The sequence below is a fragment of the Lissotriton vulgaris genome, chromosome 3_1 (genome assembly GCF_964263255.1).
Source record: "Lissotriton vulgaris chromosome 3_1, aLisVul1.2, whole genome shotgun sequence".
In the NCBI taxonomy this organism is placed as follows: Eukaryota; Metazoa; Chordata; class Amphibia; order Caudata; family Salamandridae; genus Lissotriton; species Lissotriton vulgaris.
This window is the reverse complement of record NC_141689.1, coordinates 1,012,500,137-1,012,520,787: the sequence shown is the minus strand read 5'-3', so window position 1 is coordinate 1,012,520,787 and position 20,651 is coordinate 1,012,500,137. Positions and strand designations below refer to the sequence as shown.

At 44.4% G+C, this 20,651-nt stretch overlaps 1 protein-coding gene across 9 annotated transcripts in view; it reads left to right on the top strand.

Annotated features, from left to right (window-relative positions):
- MPDZ (multiple PDZ domain crumbs cell polarity complex component) overlaps positions 1-20,651 on the top strand; it is an 856,387-nt gene that overhangs the window by 322,800 nt on the left and 512,936 nt on the right. For all 9 annotated transcript variants that reach the window (XM_086961394.1, XM_086961393.1, XM_086961386.1 and 6 more), the window contains one exon: positions 3,112-3,276. In XM_086961394.1, coding sequence (XP_086817520.1) covers positions 3,112-3,276 — 165 coding nt within the window. The remainder of the gene's footprint in view (positions 1-3,111; positions 3,277-20,651) is intronic.

Below are 20,651 nucleotides of genomic sequence, written 5' to 3'. Positions count from 1 at the left end.
GAGGGCCTCTTAAGCGCAGCACTGGAACTGCGCGGACAAATGTAGATATATATATATAGCAATTTCAAAAAATACACCGCACTCTTCTCGGATGATTAAAGCAGGTTAATCCAGCTCAGTAAAACTTCCTCACCTACGCGTTTCGAACAATAAATGTTCTTGATCACGGTAGTAACAAGTCCGTCTTTACTTTTTGTTATTTATACCCTACTGCCCACTTAACAATTAGGATGCATTGTGGGAGGGGTAGTTTGTACTCAGTTCTAATAAAACCATATATCATTTTCCTTGTACCTATTTAACAAGCCACAGGTTTTGACAAGTTTCAGGATTAGATCAGGATTTGAGTGATCTTTAGAGGGCTCAGTGCCCTGTTAGATAGAAGAAATTTTTCTTCTAAATTTCGTATATATGTGTACATATATACATAAGTGATAGCTAAGTGCTTGTCACTCTTGTCTATTCAGTGGCTTGTTTGTTGGTATAGGAAATCGATAATGAAATACACATTTTCTATTTATTTATTTATTTATTTGCTTGTTAAGCGCCTGAGTCAATTCCCGAAGGGATATCTCTGCGCTGTTGCTTGCATTTAGACAGTTTACTGTATGAATTGAAGCTGAAGGGGGGAGATTAAATAGATTTTATGGCAAGGTAAAGAGGTAAGTTTTCAGTTTTTTCCTAAATGGTTCTAGATTCCTGATCTGTTTCAGTTCGGTGGGTAGGGAGTTCCAGAGGATAGGTCCTTTGTAAGACAGGGCTCAACCTCCCTGTCTGGCTCTTCTTATCCTTGGGACCTGTAGCAGTAGATGGTTGCTAGAACGTAGTGTACGTCCAGGGGTGTATGGTACAAATTTTTCTTTTAGATATTTGGGGCTAATACCAAACAGGCATCTGTGTATCATGTTACAGATTTTAAATTTGATGCGCTGCTTTACTGGTAGCCAGTGAAGTTGGCGAAGTAAAGGGCGGGAAGGCGTTCTGGGAGGGGCATTGAGGGCCAGTCTAGCTGCCGTATTTTGGACAACCTGTAGTTTATCTAGCTGTTCTTCATTTGCCGATAAATATAGTCCGTTGCAGTAGTCCATTCTGCTTATTATAAGGGTTTGGATGAGAGTTTTTCTATGATTATCTGGCAGAAATGGAAAGACGCGTCGCAAAAGCCCCACCACATGGAGGCAAGCACCTGCCACTTGAGTGGTGTGCTCCTTGAGCAGGAGCGCCTGGTCTAGTTTGACGCCAAGGTTTTTTGTTATTGGTTTAGGGTTGGGAACTGGGCCTAGCTCCAGGGGCCACCATTCTGGGGACCATAGAAGAGTCGCCCCTCCAAACAACATGACCTCGGTTTTGGACACATTGCATTGAAGAAAATTTTGAGCCATCCAATGTGCTACTGCTCTCATCCCGTCAGCAAATGATGACTGAATTGCTGGTGTGAGAGTTTGAAAGGGAAATAAGAGCTGGGTGTCATCAGCGTATGACACCGGAGTGAATCCGAAGGATCTTATCAGATTTGCTAAGGGGGCCACATAAATGTTAAAAAGCGTGGGGCTAAGGCACGAGCCCTGTGGCACTCCCTTAGTTAGCACTCTTGATGGTGAAGAATGAGAGCCCAATCTGACACCTTGAGTTCGGCCAGAAAGAAAGCTTTGCAGCCATGATAGAGCCGTTCCTCCTACCCCCACATCACTCAGTCTTTCGAGAAGAAGTTCATGTGATACCGTGTTGAAGGCAGCGGATAAATCTAACAGCACTAAAATCACTGACCCCCCCCTATCCAGTGACATCCTGATGTTGTCGGTCACGGAGAGGAGGGCTGATTCAGTGCTGTGATTGGGCCTAAAACCAGATTGGGATGGGTCCAGGCCCTCCGCTGCCTCGATGTATTTCGACAGGTGGGTGTTAACATGCTTCTCGGTGAGTTTACTGAGGTAGGGTAGGAGGGAGATGGGTCTGAGGTTTGATAGGTCAGACCAGGGTAGTGTGGTATTTTTCCGAATGGGATTGACTACTGCTTGTTTCCACTCAGATGGTACCTGTCCTTCGCTAAGGGATTGATTTATGATGGTTTGTATAAATGGGCCTAGGAAGGAGTTTAGAGGGGCCATCATTTTTGCAGGTATGAGGTCATTAGGGGAGCCAGATTTGATATGGTTAGTTAGGAGGGGGTGATCGGTGTTGGAAACTGGGGGAAAAGAGAGTAAAGATACTGTTTTTGTTGCGATGCGGTGGGTACAGGGTAGCCACAGTTGGTACTTGTGGCTTTCAAGATTTTATCATATATGGTGTTGATTTTACTCTCGAAAAATAGGGATATCTCATTACAGAGTGGCAATGTCAAAAGTAAACAATAATTTACCATACTTTAAATAAATTATGACCCCTCCTTGATTATATTTAGTCCAAAATGTACTTCAAAGAGCAGTTTGATCCGAGAAGAGTGCGGTGTATTTTTTGAAATTGCTTGAAATAATTTACGAGTCTTGTCCTTGACTCGTCACCTGCACCAGCTGGTCGGCCGCTCCTTCTCCAACAAGGGACGTTTGCTTTTGAAAAAAAAAATATATATATATATATATCTATATATATATATATATATATATATATATAATATATATTCAGGGCAGTCTGCTTAAGGACATAAATAACAGGCATGTACTTTTTCTAACTTATCGCTTTTGAATGATCACCTCTGGGGCTGCTGGTCTCGGGACGTTAACTAACATGAAAAACCCCTCAGTCGCTCTTAAATTATTTTTGTTGCATTAACTTTCTCATATTTCTTATTCTGGTTTACTTTCCTTTAATGGGTAGAAAAAGTTCCAAGCATGTACTGACTTGTGTTATGACTTAGTTTCTACTCTAACAAGCCGGCTCCTTCTAAATCGTCTTTTGTGTTATATCATTGCTGTTATAAGCATTTCAATGGTGGTGTATCTATCTCCCTATCAAAATCAAAAGTGATTTGGTGCACGGTCCACTACAAACTTATAATGTCACATGCACTAAGCCATATCCCGTGAGGGACGTAGGGCTGGTGTTGAAAGAGCTGCGAGCTAGGTATCAGAAAGACGACGATAAACCGTCTAATTAAATTGTACTTGTGGTTAGGTGGACGCGAGCGAGGCAGACCTGGCCGATGAATCCACCTTTGAATCGCAGTATTCTCCCGCGGATGGGGACGACACCTTCCAAGCCTCCCTGATAGCCCTGCATGGCAGCACCTGCAGCGAGGACCTCACCTACAGGGTGGCCCTTCCGTCCTCCACACCAAAGGTAAGAGGGGCAAGAGCTTCGCGGTCTGAAAGGCAATAAAAGATTTGATTAATCGAGGTTAGCTTGCACTGTGCGCCCTGCCCCCTTGCTCCTAATGTTGTTAAACCTCTGTCTCTCCATCTGGCCCCTTGTGTTTTGTTTACTAGATTACCATGCGGTTTCCTTGTGGCGTTAGTTACCACAGCTTGCTTGCTTGCTTCAAATAAAATGGTTTGAGTTATGTCTGAGAGTGCCTCGAGTCCTCAAGGCGTGGTGCTAAGTTTTTATATGCAGTCTGTATTGTGATATGTGTTTGACTCTTTCACTTCATTTTTGTGGGAAATGTTGAAGTTTTTATTTTAGGCTGACGTTAATTAGTCTTTGAATGGTGCAATTTATGGTTTATAGTATTGCTTCTCACTATTTATATTAAACTTTCTACACCTACGATTATCTTGTGCTTGTTTTAAAACATGCCAATGGTAAATTTATTAGCAAACTATAATTGGAAGCGAGTGACTGTGTCTCTGCAGCTTGCCTTTCATCTTGCATCTTTTTTTTACTCTTGTTGTTTCATTTTGTTCATATCCTCTCCAAGCCATGAAATAAATAGTGTATTCGAGGTACTGTAAAGCTTGCTTATCTTGGCGTAAAATCAGGTCGTTTAATGACTTGCGCTGTTTTTGCCGAAGCAGCGTGAGTAACTAAATTGAGCTTGTCTATCCCACTTAGAAAATATTTCTAGCAGCATGATAGCAAAAAAAAGGTGGCCAGGAATTTTCTAAAGGCAAACATTATTGCTAATAGTTATTTTATAGCACACATTTTAATGATCGTTGTGATTACAGGACCAGATTACTCATCTGAAATTGTACTTTAGTCTAAATGTATTCCCTGTGAACAGCTATCCATAAAAAAAATATAGGGTGCAATACTCGGAACCTTAAAATGTAAAAGAATGCACTGTAAAGTCCTCGTCCCTCTGCTTTGTAGGATTTTTATACTTGCGTACTTCCTACATTTAACATGAACAAAAATCATGCTCGAAGATGTGCTAATTTGCAAGGTATTTTTTCTCAAAAGCCTTATGCGCCGAAAACATTCTGTATGTTTTTAAAATTACCTGGCAAAATAGGTTTATTGTAAAATATCTTAACAAAATAATATTGCCCACAGTCAAGTGTTTGCAAGAATAAAAGCAGGAAGCACGTCCTCTTTTATTTTTCCCACTACAAACTGTCTAATCGCTTAAGTACCAATTTACTAAATTAAACAAAAGGCCCCATAAGCTCAGCTCATCTGCTAATTCTGCTAATCAATGTGCTTTGCGTGTTGGTCTAATTATTATCGTTTGTCAGTGAAACAAAGGATGGCAGTTTGAAGAGGACCTAGCGGATCAATTTATTCAGTGTGGAAAAATATATCAAGTGAATTATTTTAGGCTTTTGATTGCACACATTTTTGTTTGTATATTATTTTAGACCGGAAGGGAAATGGCTCTTTATGGTTAAGAGTATCCTATGTCCCTTTAATTTCACCGAAATAATTTTTGATGATTACTCTAGGTACAAAAAGACATTTCGGTTTTCAACAAATATCTGTGTTTATCAATATCTGAAGTAAACAGTGAACAGCATTTAATGTATGCACTACCACATAACATGATTGCATGCAAATGGTGACCTTGTTTAAAAATAAGCTAGAATTTCCTTTAAAGATGTGCCGTTAATCTGATCCCATCCAGGGCAAATCTCTTGTGAATAAGGAATTCTAGCAGGTGGAATTGCAGTTTTTGTGATTGGTGGTTCATGGGGGCCAGAGAAAGAAATTCAATTCAAAATGTGCACCATTGTAAATTTCATCCTATCATTGGTGCATTACTTTGAAAACGTCCTTGTCCTCATTGGGTGTATTTTGGTATCAGACGTGCAGTAATTGTTTTTGTGCATTTCAGAGCTCAGCTGTATGGAAAAAGAACGGTTTATGCATTTCATTTCCGAAAGACGGTGTGGGCCTAAAATAATGTCATTCCTTTTCCCAATTTGATTGTTTTCTCATTGCTAGTAGTTCTCGTAGCAAAATTAACATTAAAATTGAAGCCAAGTTCTTGCAAGATTGCAAAAATCCAGAAATTTGGTTTCAATGGTTAACAAGCATATATGGTCAAATTTCGGTCGTTTTGTACTCGCAAAGTGTTAGTGTTTCTGTTGAGGAAGTCTATAAGCAATGAAAGATTTTCTTTAGCACACAAATGCGTAAATATGTATGCATGCAAAAAGGGTAATGTGAAGTTTCATATGTGCAAATGGAACACAAACATACGTTTGCACACTTCTTTTTTTTAATCTTACGGAGAAATATTGTTTCCCCTAGAAACCCACATTCCTTTTATACTCTTCAAATTTGGGCAAAACTGCTCCTTTTTCCTTTCCGGGGGGGGGGGGGGGGGGTAGTCCTAGTTTTGGCCTTGTTTGTAGTAAATATGTATTAATTTCCATGGGATTAAACTCCCTGCGAGTCATTGTTGAATAGTCACAAACATAAAATGCAGAGGTGTTTGAAAACTTTTAAAGATGCCTCCATCCTAAATGTCAACAACACTTCACTATTCCTGGAGTGCGGCACGCGGAAAACATTCAATTGAAGGTGGAAGCCCATGGGAAATTCTAATTAAGTTGGAGGACAACGTTTCTGAAACCTCTAAAATGGTTGGGAAATGAAACTGTTCCCCAAGCCGTGCTGAAAATAATGGCTGCCATCTTTCAAGAATCTAGTTGTAATCTAGTCAATAACATCATAGGACTTAAGATTGGCCTTTAAAAAATAAAGTAAACACAAGGAGATGGTGGACAGGGCTCTGAAAACTTACAGACACTCCCCCCCCCATCCCCCCCCCCCCCCCGCCTCCCCGGCACATATCTGGGTTGAATCCATCATCATTTCTTAGCTCACTTCGCCACCTCAGTTCAGCCCCAGCTATATGACAATAAATGTACACTAGAAAAGTAAGCAGTAAACACAGAGGTGGAATCGCAACCAGTTTTGAAAGCCAGAAATATTAACAAAGCATTCCCTTAACATAAAGAGATTTGTGCTTGAAACATGACTTTGGGAATGTACAAACAACCAGAGTGCAACACTATCATAATGGCTAACTGAACGACTCTAGTTTTACAGTTATATTTACAAACATCTCAATCCATCATACAGTAAGGCTCACTTTAGTGCACAAGTAACTGAGCAGTCAAAGGATGGTAAGGATGTAACACAGGTTATTTGAACATGGTGTTTCAAGTCTCCAGCTTTACAAATGAATGTCTGGATTAGAATTAGAGAAACCGAACTGAGGCAGCTTGCTTCTGTGAGTACATGATCCACATTAATGAAAAAGTATCTTCTGAATAGACCAGGTCAGATTTCCAAATACCTCAGGATTGATCATTTACAATATTTTTGTGGGACAGTTATTTGGCGATGATTCTGAGGGTTTGGGATTAGCTTTGAAGGCACTTTGTATATGTTTGTCGCACTATAGGCTTCGTTCTCTGGAGTCCAATAAATTGTTGACTATTTCAATAGCACTTCATTGGTCCTTCTGAAAATAAAGGCGCATGTAGCCCATAAGGTCGGGTAGTTAAAAGGTTTTTCTTTGGCCCCTCATGTGAGCACTGGTGGTACATAGGAACATTGTGCACCTAGATAAGTAGATGCTCGCTGTGTCTGTGCATACAGGCCTGCACATGACCTGCTTTATTTTTATAGGGCAAACTCACCTCAAAGGTATTCAATATGCTCGCTAAAAACAAGCACAAGAAAGGATGCGATGAATGCGATGCGATGATGAACAACAATGATGATGAACAACAATGCGATGAACTTGCCACCTTCTTTACGGAAAAGGTAAAGAAAATCTATACCACCTTTTCTCAGAACCCTCCGGACACCTCCAAACCACGTGAGCCTTTGCCTGACAGTCCCAGTCTGTCCCTCATCCCCAGCATAGCACATGACGAACTTGCTAAACTGTGCACTAAAGTTAAATCTGGCTCTCCCACAGACGCCATGAGACCCGACAAATTCCTAGAATCTCTTGAGTTTTTCCTTCCTCCTCTGACTACCCTACTTAATCTTTCATTCTCCTCAGCGGTGGTTCCCACTTGTTGGAAGCAGGCATGGGTCTCTCCAATCTTAAAAAAACCTACCCTAGACCCATCTAAACCAGAAAATTTTAGACCAATTTCACTGCTTCCATGGGCCTCAAAATTGGCAGAAGCCCACGTGAACAAGGTTCTTGCCAACTATATGACGCAACATCAAATCCTAGATCCATCACAGAACGGCTTCAGGCCAGGATTCAGCACCGAATCCGCCCTGCTGACCACCATTGAACACCTACGGGATATCCTGGACGCCGGTCAAAGTGCTGCGCGGATTTTACTCGACCTTAGCGCAGCCTTTGATACGGTCTCCCACTCTATCCTACTAAAACGCCTCGAAGCCATGGGAATTAAAGACCTTGCCTTAGAGTGGTTCCGATCGTTCCTGACGGACAGATCTTTCCGGGTCTCTGCCTCCCCATTTACCTCCCAGCCTCACCCCATAGAGCAAGGCGTCCCCCAGGGATCGGCGCTCAGCCCGTCCCTATTCAATCTTTATGTCCAGCCTCTCGCTGAAATAGCGAAAGAATGGGACCTGACGCTGGTGTCGTACGCCGACGACACCCAGCTGGTCATCTCCTTGACCGAAGGCCCCTCGATCTCAGCGGCGAGATTCAAGAACGGATTACAGGCAGTCGCACGCTGGATGTCACACAACTGCCTCCAGTTGAATGCTGGCAAAACGGAGGTGCTGCTCCTAGGTAAAAATCCCGACTACTGGACTGATCACTGGTGGCCGTCTGCACTGGGCCCCATCCCTCCCCCCAAAACGGTGGTAAAAAACCTTGGCGTCTGGGTGGACGCATCTCTTAACTTCCAGACCCACACTAAGAAACTGGCTGCCACCTGTGTGGGCCTGTTGAGGAGCCTTCATCCAATTCTTGGTTTTTTTGACCACCATACGCGCCAGTTGATTGTCCAGTCCACCATCCTGGCTCGACTGGACTACGCCAATGTCCTTTTTCTTGGCCTTAACAAAGCTGAGATGGCGCGGCTACAACGCATACAAAACTCTGCTGCCAGGGCAGTCGTAGGCCTCCCTCGTAGGTGCTCTGCAAGAAATACCATCCAGAAGCTACACTGGCTGCGTATGGAAGCCCGAGTTCAGTTCAAAGCTCTTACTACTGTTTTTAAAATTCTTAAGACTGACTGCCCTGGTCTCTTGCGCCCACTCCTAGAGCCTTAAACCCCTCAGCGTGCCCTACGCTCCTCGGGTCAAAATTTGGTTATTACCCCACGTGTAAGGCTAAGCAGAATAGGCGGCCGCTCTTTCAGAGTCTTGGGGGCAAGGCTCTGGAACTCCCTGCCACCCCACATTCGCTCCATGACCAACTTACTGGCCTTCCACAAGGCGATTAAAACCATTCTATTTTCCCCATCTTAATCCCTTTCTGTCCTTCCTTTCCCTTCCCTCCCTCAGGTTACTGTTATGGTTCAGCGCCGGGACGCCTCGTTGCTGGGGCAGCTGTTCGCGCTCAATAAAACTTAATAACATAACATAACATCAAGCTGCGGCCAGTGCAACTGTAAGCACGAAAGGCCTTTCGCAGGGGTGGACATGAAAACTGACCTTGGGCATAGCACAGAAAAAACATGGGTGTCAAGGCTCTGCTGTGCGAGCCAAGCAGGGTACAAGTGGAGGGGTACACCCACACTGGCCTTTGATGCCTGCCAATTTATCGACTCAAGCACGTGGAGAGGGTGAGCACTGTCACGCTGGAGCAGAGAGAGCCTGGCGCTGTCTCACACTGGTGCCCTCTGGACTGTTTGCGACCGGCACCTAGTGGCTTGTCTTCATCTGTAGTGTCCTTGAGAATAACGGTCACACGGTGGCCAGCCGAAGGGGGTGATAAGATGAGAACTGTCAAACACAGCAACAAAGAAAGGGAAAGCTGACACGGGGCCTTCCTCTAGGGGACATGGGGCAAGCTCCCTTCTGGTTCACAATTGGATACTACTTTCCAAACCTTTGTATTGACACCTTCTTATGCAGTCTCTCCTTGGGAGCACAGAGCGTTCGGGACAGTCACCTGCTCAGCACATTCTGAGGGGCAAAGTGCCACTGAGCGAGCCCTGCCATACAGGGACAGGAAGATAATGAGGCAGAGCGACCACGGCACACTGGGGTAGAGTGACACAGAGGCAGAGCGAGCCCTGGCACAGATCGGCTAGGGGCACTGAGCGATCCATGTTACACTCGGCATAGAGGAACTGAGCGATCCCTGTCACACCGGGCATCGAGGCACTGAGCGATCCCTTTCACACTAGGCATAGGGGCATAGGGTGAGCCACTGAATGAAGACTCAGTGTTTCACTGAACAGTGCTGCAAGCATGCAACAGAGTGAACCCTGTCACACAATGACAGTGTGTCTCATAGTGAGCTCGGCCATTTCAGCGTACAGTGCCACCTATAGTCCCTTGACTCACAAGGTTACATTCCGTAGAGTGTGCCCTGTCATTTTTGGGCACGGTGCTGGAAATTGAGCCTTGCCTCACAGCGGCAAGATGCCACAGATTAATCTCTTGTGTACAATATGGAAGTCAGTGCCATAGAAGCCAGACAGGAGAGTGCACCACAGTGTTAGGCCTGACACTCCATGGTTTGGGCTACACAATGAAGCCTGTTACACTAGGTCTGTGTGTCAAGAAGTGGGAGAGCCGTGCTCAGTGAAAGGGGCGAGGCTTGTCTAATTAAGGGAGTGGCGTAAACATGTAAACTAGAATTCCCATAGGGTGCCACAATCCCCACACATTTACATATAAAATCACACCTGCAACTGGCGTACAGGTTAAATTGCTCTGTGCACTTTGCAGAGAGGACAAGGATTGGATGACAACTATTCTGAACACCTCTTTGACCCACTGACAGACACTAAGAGAGACTCACTGCCCTCAGCCACAACTCAGTTGTAGCCTGTTATAAACACCTGGATGCTACTCAGTTCAAAGTATGCATGCATTACACAACAGTAATATGCTGCCTGGAAAAGACAGTAACAACATCCTGGGAAAAGCAAAATCTCACAATCTAGTGACACATGTGAAATATAAGCAGAAACGATATGGGTTACCCTAACTTTTTTTTTGTACACTCATTGTTGACAAATCAATGACTATTTTTGCCTGAAGAGTGAAAAAAATGAATACAGGGTCCGAAAGGGATCCATTTCAATGTCCATTTTTAATTATTACCAGGTTTGAGACCCGAATGACCCCGCTCACTTAAATCCCTGCCTGCTGCACAGTATAGAGTCCCAGAGAGCGAATAAACACATAGAAAAGTGTGCCGCAGCGTGTGTGCACCGATCGCTGTTTGCCTTCCTCCCCCCATGGTGGCTACGTCCTAAACCAACTCACTTCCTATGGGGACCATGCAACTGATACCAATATATCTGCCATACATCACTAAAACTGGACACTTCAAAGGTCGATCATCTCTCTCTTGACAACAACAACAGCATCTTGATGACTTTAATACAGACCCTCAACTGTCCCTCCCAGATTATAAAGAGCTTCTGTCCAGCGCAGGATGCGGGCTGGTGTTTCGGATGACATCCAACAATTCTGTGACTACTGCATAATGACCAGGGCCACTGGTATTATTTTACAAGAGAAGGCAAAGTTTGTGGCATAATGTGACACATTTTGTGGTAGAATGACTACCTTATTTTGTCATTTGTATACATTAACACTGTCTTTGCAATGGGTTCATCCCATCAGTACATGTTTAATACCCAAATGGGGCAACAAGCAACTTAAAGGTAGCAAGTCAGTTTTGCAAAGGGCTTTTCCATACCTAATAACACAATATTGCACTGTTAGTAATTTGTGATCAGTTTGTGCAAGAAACTACATTTTTGGGGTTAAAATCTGCAAATTATTCAGCAGATTAATGCTATTGCTGTAAATACACAATCATGCGGAACATTTAGCAGCCTCACAATCGCAATTTTTCAGCAATCCCCATAATAACTCAAAATCTATTGATTAAAACTGTGTATGCTCTGTATCTGACTTTTTTCCACCACCATATTAGCACACGCTGTGACCCATGACAGGATAACAGCACAACTCTGGTCATTCACAATCACATCAAAGGGCATTCCACATAGGCCATGCTGCAATTTAATACTTCCGACCATCACGCACTTTTATACCATGCACGTGCCAGCCACCTGTAATTGCATTCAGGCGCCTCATCGGGGCTATGAAGCACTATACATATGCAATTACAGGACCAGCCAGTCACAGAATCGCTACAACGTCCACAACGCTTGTATAGTGCCAATCCCGGAGGTGGAATAACTACACCGCCGAGATTGGCGCCATACTAGTTAAGTTACCTAGCACCAGGGAAGGGATACAAACTACGCCACTAAGATTGAAGCCATAATTTTTTAATTTCCCCAAAATTTCGAAATGTCACTACTTCCGTACCGAGTGAGTGCCTGGGATGGTGGGGTAGTGGCTCCGATACTACTGTGTCACAAAAAGGCTGCGTGCTCAGGGCAGAGCCGTGAGTAGCGCCGTAGCACCCCTTTGGGGTGGGGGGGGGGTTGGGAGGGGGGTGGCAAGACTTCCACTCTGCTTGATGCCAATGCACTCTATGCCACTTTACTCTACACCACTGCAATCTACATGGTTGCACTCTACACCACAGCACTGTTTGCCACTGCACTATACGTCAGTACACCCTACAATAATGCACTGTACTCTGTACCTCACCACCCTATGCCAATCCACTCTAAGCCATGTAAATCTACTCTGCACCAATTAATTTTACACCACTGAACTGTACGTCACTCTACTGTATGCCACTCTACTCTGTCACTGCACTCTACCCAGCAACCCTCCACTCTACACCATTTCACTCTACTCTGAAACTGTCTACTCTATGCCACTTCACCCTACCCCACTCCATTCCACTTTGCGCCACTCCACCCTACGAAACTCCACTCTGCACTCCTGCACTCTACGGAACTCTACTCTGTACCACTCTACTCTGTGACACTGTACTTGGTACCACTCTACTCTACACCACTTAACTCTGGACAAATATTCTCTATGCCACTGCACTCTGCTTTACACCTCATCACTCAGAAACAATGTACTCTATGCCACTCTGCTTCAATCTGTTACACTCCCCTCTATGCTGTGCCACTCCACTCTTTGAGACTCTACTCCACTCTAAAACACTGCACTCTACACCAATGCACTCTACACCATTTTTCTCAAACCAGTGCACTCCATGCCATTGCACTCTAATCCAATCTACGCTGCATTCCAATCTACTTGCACCACTGCATTCTGTGCCACTATACTGTACAACACACTACTCTCTGCCACTGCACTCTACTCTGCTCTATTCTGCTCTTCACAAGTGTACTCTACACCACTCTGCTCTGCAACACTGCACTCCCCATTACTGAACTCTACGCCATTGCACTCTACTCTGCACCACTCTACTCCACTCTACTGCACCCTATGCCAATGCACTCTGCATCACTCTAACTCTAATCTATGCCACAGCACTCTATGCCACTTTACTCTGCAGCACTCCACTCAGTGCCACTGCACTCTACTCTGCGCCACTCTATGCTTCCTTACTCCACACCACTTTACTCTATTCTGGACTGCTCCACAACACTCCACTCAACTCTACGACACTCCACTCTTCGCCACTCCACTCTAAGACACTCCATTCCATGCCGCTCTCCTCTATGCCACTAACTTTTAGCCATGCTGAACAGCAACCATACTGTTGTATAACATGGCTAAAACACCTTTTCAAAGCCAATAGCTCTTCCATAGGCAAGATCTGTTGGCTTTGCCAATGCTTGTTTTATTTAAAAATGCTCACCTGGCCTCCTGGACAGTAATGATAAAGTCTTGATAAGTGAAGAATACCATACTGTCAGCTTAAGTAAGTGGCAACAATGATAAAGAATTTTAATACAAGGCTTGACTTTCGACTCCCAGTGGGTTTTTAGATTGAGCCTGGGCAGCACATGCGCTGCTCTGAGAGGAATGCTGTATTCAGGTAGGGATTTGAAGCTCTGCCCATTCTCCGCCAAATTTTTCATTGGCTTGTGTCATTGTCTGCTGTAAACTGTAGCTGTTAATCGGTCAATAGGCTTTGTAGTCCCTCCCTAGTATCGCCTTGTCTCATTTTGTAACCTCCTATGGCGACACTCCCTGTTACATGTGTGGTTACTCTGTTGGCTCTTATTAAAGTCTTTGAGCACTATTTTCTCAAGTAGTTGTGTCCTGCATGCTGTTGCAGGCAGGACGCACTCTCTCCTAACGCTTTAAAATTATTTTTTATAGCACAGGTGCCGAAATCATTTGCAATGCGGCAGGATACACTCTCTCCTAACGCTTTAAAATATTTTTTTATAGCACAGGTGCCGAAAGCATTTGCAATGTAATAGGTCCCGCATTTGCAAGATTTTAAGCTATTGGTACTGTAAATGACAATTGCCTTTTATTAATCTGTTTTGAAAACAACACATAAATAAAAGGCATTGTCATTTACAATGCCAATATCTCAAACTCTCGGTAATGCAGGACCTATTGCATTACAAATGCTTGTTATATTTTGTACGCAAAGAAGCATGTGATTTTAAATATCAACTGTCCTTTGTCTTGGTCTTCTCTGGAGGTCCTAGCCGGAGTCCTTCCTGCCCATACCCTCATTAAAAAAGGAGATGTCAGGTAAGTCCTATGTAATTAATACAGTCCTCTCCAGAGTTACCAAAAGAGTGTCAGTGTGAGGGAGAAGTTGTGCTCACCAACACACGTTAGGGTTTCTGTTATATGGTGCAGGGAGAAAAAGGGAGACATAGGGTTAAAGTGTGTGATTCGTTATACAATCACCATGTTGTGTCTCATGGTTTTCCCATTGCCCAAGCAAGCTGACTAAGCCATGCGCCTCCTGAAGCGTGGCTGGGACTGGTAGCGTTTTGGTGGTCCGGTCCGTCTGATACTTCATCTGTCTGTCTCCTTGGTGGTGGTGACTTGGTTCCCTTCTGTTCCCGACATAAAGCAATGTTCTCTGCTGCTTCGGGGAAAGTCAGGATCCCTTCCTTCTCTGCTTTCTCCTTGCAGCGTATCATGTCGTGTTGCAGCGGTCATGACGTGAGCAGTCATTCCAGGTTAACAGTGCCAATAAGCACGTCCTTCATTTTTGTCCATTAGAGGAGCTCCACCGCCTTAGGACTTGTGGAGGCTGGGTTAAAAGCACAGTAACCAGCCTGCAACGATAAAGACTTATCATTTACTGCTGTGTCGAGGGGAGCGACTAAGGTAATATCTTTTGAAGGTCCTCCTCTAAGTCAGACATACCTTGAATCTCCAAAAGTTGCAAGGCAGCAGGTAGAGGCTGTAGGTCTAAGAATCTGTGTGCCCATTCCACATCAAAAACAGTTGACAAAGTTGGGTCTACGTAGCACATCTCCCAGCAATTTGTCCAAAAGGGTCTCCATTTTACTAGTCCTATTCTAAGTGTTGTAGAATTTAAGTTAGGTTTTCTTGAGTTTTTTGCACCAAGACCAAGACTTGCGTTCGGTCTCCAACTTCATTAAAAAAATTATATTTTCATTGATTTTGAGTTTTACAGCAATGTTGAGGCATTTGCTATATACTCGTTCTAAAGGTGCCAAGCGGGCACCAAACAATGACAGAAAAAACATAAAGGTGGCCCCCGTGTTCACCCACAGCCACACCAGTAATCACAGCAGGACAATATTGTAGCATCTGAATAGAATCAAAAGAGGAATCCCAATCATGGTTCCAACAATATTCTCAAATTCTTCCCTTGAACACAGTCAGACCAGGGAAGAAGTTGCCCCCTTTGAAAGGCAACCATCCACCCCATATCTTTTAGAACTTACAAGGTCAACCCCTGATTGTGTGCACAACCTTCTCGGCCACCGTAGACAATTCCATCCCCCTTTTCCTTTCCTTCGCATACATCCTACGGAATACTCAGCAGAACATACTTAGGGTTAAGGGGGATGTTCTCACCTACCACCCGTATCAGTACCCGCACCACCCTCGCTCAGTCAACCTGAATGGCAGGGCAGCTCCAGAGTGTGTGTAAATAGGAGCTCCCCTCTGCACCACAGTGGATACAGTTAGAAGAGGAGGCCTGTCCCAATCGATGTAGCCAAACCCTATCAGCACATCCTGTGGAAGATTTTCAGTTTTATGATGCGTAAGGAAGATTTTATGGTCACCTCCCACGGGTGCATCAGTGCTGCTTCCCAATCAACATCTTAAGCAGCCCATCTGGCAAATTGGTATTAAGGGTCTTATATGTGGCAGATATAGCTTTTTAGTTGACATCTCTTCTTGCAGAAGGCGCCCCACAAGTGGAGAAAACTCATGCCGATCTTGGATTACCATGTTCTCCGCATTCCAAGAGTGCTGATACTGGGCGTATTACAGGAATTGGTTGTGGTTCATAGAATAAATCCGTCGGAGGGAAGCAATTATATCAATTCCCCCTCTTCGAGAAGGTTCCCCACCTTTGAGATCCCCAACAGGTCCCAAGCACCAAATCCTCTGAGTTTCCCAATTGTCCTCAACTACCGCGGTGGACCGGGGTGCACGGCGGAGACCGGAAAAGATTAGGCAGGTAAAAGAAGAAAGTGCCAGAGCTTTAAAAACACAGAGATAAATGTAGCATTTTAAAACAGCCCCCAACCAAGCTGATTCCCAGCCCAGGAAGCCTGCGTGTATGTCGTAATTTCGACGCTGTCAGAAAAATAACTTATAAATATGGTGTTTGATAATGTACACATAGGCATTCCCAGACTCAAAGAGAACCACGGACAGCCTCGTTAGATAAAACAGAAGAGACCAGGGCCGTAGCTATCAATGGAGCGGTGGCACAGGGGCCAGTGAGGTGAGGGGTTTGGTCTTTTACTAGTAAGGGCCTTAAGTTCATTTTACTGCTTCCTTTAGGAACCGCGGTACGCTTGATATGCCACTAGAAGAGACTGAAGCGAATGCTCAGGCGGCCCATCCTACACATTTGCTGCCCTTCCGCCAGGCATCCATCGCCACCTGAGTCGCCTGCAACATTCGCCATGCTCCCCCACCCCCATAGAGGTAGTGGACACACGAGGGGGTTTTAAATTGGCTATGCTCCACCTTATAGGTGGATTGATCCTGGGGTGTGAACAGCCAGTCATTCACTGCCACTAAGTGGGCTGCCCAGTAATATGACCGAATGTCTGGGAGAGCGATGCCCCATTGTAAGAATTATGTTGAAGTGTAGAGAGGGCAATCCTTGGGTGACTACCACACCAGGGAGCAGACAACACTGTCTTGGGAATCGGGTAGTAGGTATTCTGCATGATGTATATAAGTTTGGGGAGTGTGATCATTTTAAAAATGGTGACTCTACCCATCAATGTGAGGGGGAGTGCACACCACCGTTCCACCTCCTCACGAAAGGCGGTAACCACTCTACCAAGGTTTCTGTTGAAGCAAATTTCCCAGTGAGGTGTCACATAAATCCCCAGATACTGGAAGCTGTCGGATACCACCTGCAACTTCTGTGGAAGAGCGGTAAGATCCAGTGGGGTAAAAGGGTGGCACAGTATGGACTTATTCTAATTTATAAAGTAGCCAGATTGATTCACATAGGATTAGAGGGCGGAGAGGACCAATGGTATGTTAGTCGCTGGCTTAGTGACATATAGGAGGATGTCATTGAAATAGGGAGGAATTTTTTCTGCTGTGCCATCTAATTCTCAGACCTTAAACCCTCTAATGCCTGGATGGGCTCAGACAATTGCCACCAGCAGCTTGATCGTGAGGGTGAACAACAGAGGCGACAAGGGGCATCCCTGTCTTGTGCCATGCTGTATAGGGACGGCCGAAGAAAGGATCCCGTTCACCCGGACTGCTGAGTGGGGGCCTGGTACAACAGGGAAATCTATTGCTGAAAGCGGGTGTCAGAGCCGAACCTGTGGCGTGTCTAATGAAGAAAGGGTCAATGTATGGCTCCAAACGCCTTCTCAGCGTCTAGTGCCAAGAAAATGTGGGGGCCTCTCTCTCTCTCTCTCGCTCTCTCTCTCTCTCTCTCTCTCTCTCTCTCTCTCTCTCTCCCTCTCCCTCTCTCTCTCTCTCTCTCTCTCTCACCTCGTACATCTAATTATGCAGTCGCAGAAGGTTAAGGCATGTGGACGGGCATCCATAAATCCGGACTGGTCTCGATTTATAAGCAGAAGTCTTGTGGCTAAAATGGTAACCAACATCTTCACCTTGATGTTCAATAAAGAGATAGGGCGGTAGGAACTGCAGTCTGTGTCGGGTCTACAGTGTTTGTGGATCACAACTATCGTTGCGCACTGAAGGTCCGGTGGTAGTGCGCTATGGTCTTACGATTCCCTGAAGAGATTTAGCATATGGGGGGCCAAAAGGTCTGAGTAGCTTTTGAAAAACTCTGCCGGGCCGTTAGGTCCCGGTGTTTTCCCAGCTTCAGTTTAGTTATGGCTGCCACCACTTCCTCTAAAGTAATGTCAGTGTCCATCCAAATTAATTTTTAACCAATGCTTATGAGAAAATATGGTATAAAAATGCATTGCTTTCTTTAAAAAAAATAAAAACTCCAACTGATGTGAGAACGCTACTCTCTTTCCATTCTTCATTAGACAGGAAGTGGCTCTTTTGCTATGTTCAGTTTTTCTCTGACTTCTTTAATCTCTCTTAAAAAGGAAATTACTTTTTAAGTGTGCTCACATTTTCTATCATCAATTTAATTGGATTAAATAATGTCTGGGGAGTGTGTGGCATAGAAGCTGGGTCGGTAAAAAAACCTGTAAAAATACGTTAGAGCCTCCTGCAGAAACCCTTAGTTTCTATATTCGTTTTATAGATATAGTTCAATAGCAACAGCACTTATGCCTACAAGCGAATGTGCAAAGTAAAACAAAAAACATCCAGACCTACAGAAAATATCTCCCAATTTGTGGATAATGACCCTTTAATTCACGACGGCAGCAATGTTGAACCCTGGATGTAGTTTTTTCCCCCTTCTTTATGTTGATAAGTATATACCTAATTTATCAGCTTTCAACGTACATAAAACATACAAAGTAGAGGAAATCTCCCTAGATTCTGCTTGGGTTTTGTACAGTTTAATTGCTGCAATGTTTGTGATTCACCACGTTTCCTTTTCTATCTTCCCACATGAGCCATCTGGCCCTTCTTGCCAGTCTATTTTAATACAGCCTAGAAACCGATTCCCAGGTTCAAATAAAGAATATTGTTTTTGTAGAATTAATGTAATGGCAAAAACTACTTGTCCTGTTGCCCCTCTCGCACTATTTCATTCTACTTTTGATGAAAAAAAAAACATGTCCACCACACTTTTGTTAGAAAAAAAATCACTTTTCCACTGAGCATTCGCTTCAGTCTCTTCTAGTGGCATATCAAGCGTACCGCGGTTCCTAAAGGAAGCAGTAAAATGAACTTAAGGCCCTTACTAGTAAAAGACCAAACCCCTCACCTCACTGGCCCCTGTGCCACCGCTCCATTGATAGCTACGGCCCTGGTCTCTTCTGTTTTATCTAACGAGGCTGTCCGTGGTTCTCTTTGAGTCTGGGAATGCCTATGTGTACATTATCAAACACCATATTTATAAGTTATTTTTCTGACAACGTCGAAATTACGACATACACGCAGGCTTCCTGGGCTGGGAATCAGCTTGGTTGGGGGCTGTTTTAAAATGCTACATTTATCTCTGTGTTTTTAATGCTCTGGCACTTTCTTCTTTTACCTGCCTAATCTTTTCCGGTCTCCGCCGTGCACCCCGGTCCACCGCGGTCTGTACCGATTGTGTGGAGGGTGCAGGCGTCTCCAATGCTGCTCTGCCGGCTGGCGAGGGGCGGGGACAGGGAGGTTAGCGCTCCAGTCACCCCAGCCTATTTATTCACTATGCCCCGTCTCCCGCACAGCGGACACGCACAGTGGGCGCGCCGAAGGTGCGCCAAAGGCAAGCCCATCTGCGCCCGTCCGCGCCAGGCCTGGGCTAGGGGCCGGAACCCCTGTACAAATTCCTCCCGGTAATTTTAGCTACAATAAGGAGCCGCTTCTGAGGCTCAGAGGTGAGAGTACGAATATATGTTCGCATATTATGTCTTTTGAGAAGGAACAGACCCACTGTCCTCTCTTTTATTTTGAATTTAAGCTTCTAGAACCCCCCTTTTAGAAGTTGGGAAAGAAAAGTCATATTCTTTAGCACTTCTTAACTGCCGTTCCCTTCCCAAGCATGCAAGTGAAATATGCCTGCTTTTAGAAGAGAGAAGCCCTGATGCTCTCTTTCTTACTGAAACTTGGATGAATGCAGTCTCGGATCCCGATGTGGTCCGGGCCCTCCCACCAAACTACGCTATTATCAGACAAGATCGTGATAGTGGTCGTGGTGGGGGGATCGCAATTATTTATAAAAATACTTATAGATGCAGTTCAACTAGTTGCCTTCTATCGGAGTGTGAGAGTGTTTCTTTTGCTATTACTTTCTCCCCTACTTGTACCCTTTCAGGGATTCATTTATATCGCCCACCAGGAGCACATGATAATTTCTGTAACGATCTTCCAGATATCGCTATAAACTGCGCCAGTCTCATGTCTAATTTTTCTACTTTGGGTGATTTTAATATTCACCTCGATGAGCCTGATACTTCCCTTTCGCAGGATCTCATGGCAGGTCTTGAGGTGTTTCAACTGAAACAAATTGTTACTGGTCCCACCCACAGAGCAGGCTATCTGCTCGACCATTTCTTTACCAATCTTGATAATATTATTTTGGAGGAGTCCGTTATTGTTCCTTGGTCGGACAATTTTCTCTTATCTTTTATCTGGTCCCCTCTTGATCTGTCACAACCTGTCATAAAAACTAAAAAACGGAGTCGCATATGGTCTAAGCTCTCAGCGGAAAACTGGGCAGATGGCCTTAATATTTCTACCCCTGCATTCTGCTCAAATCCTATTACGGCGAATGAATCTTTCAATAGCTGGTTGGAGTCCTCTTTGGACCTCACCCTTCCTAAGACCGAATTCTGTCATTGCATTGGCACTAATAAAAAAAAGTGGTACTCTCTTGAATTAAGACTGATTAAGCAAGCTTGCAAGCAGTCCGAAAAGGAAATGGAGGAAGGATTTTTCCGAGGTCAGTAAGGGCAATTATAGATCTGCACTGAGGATTTATAAAAATAAAAGAAAAA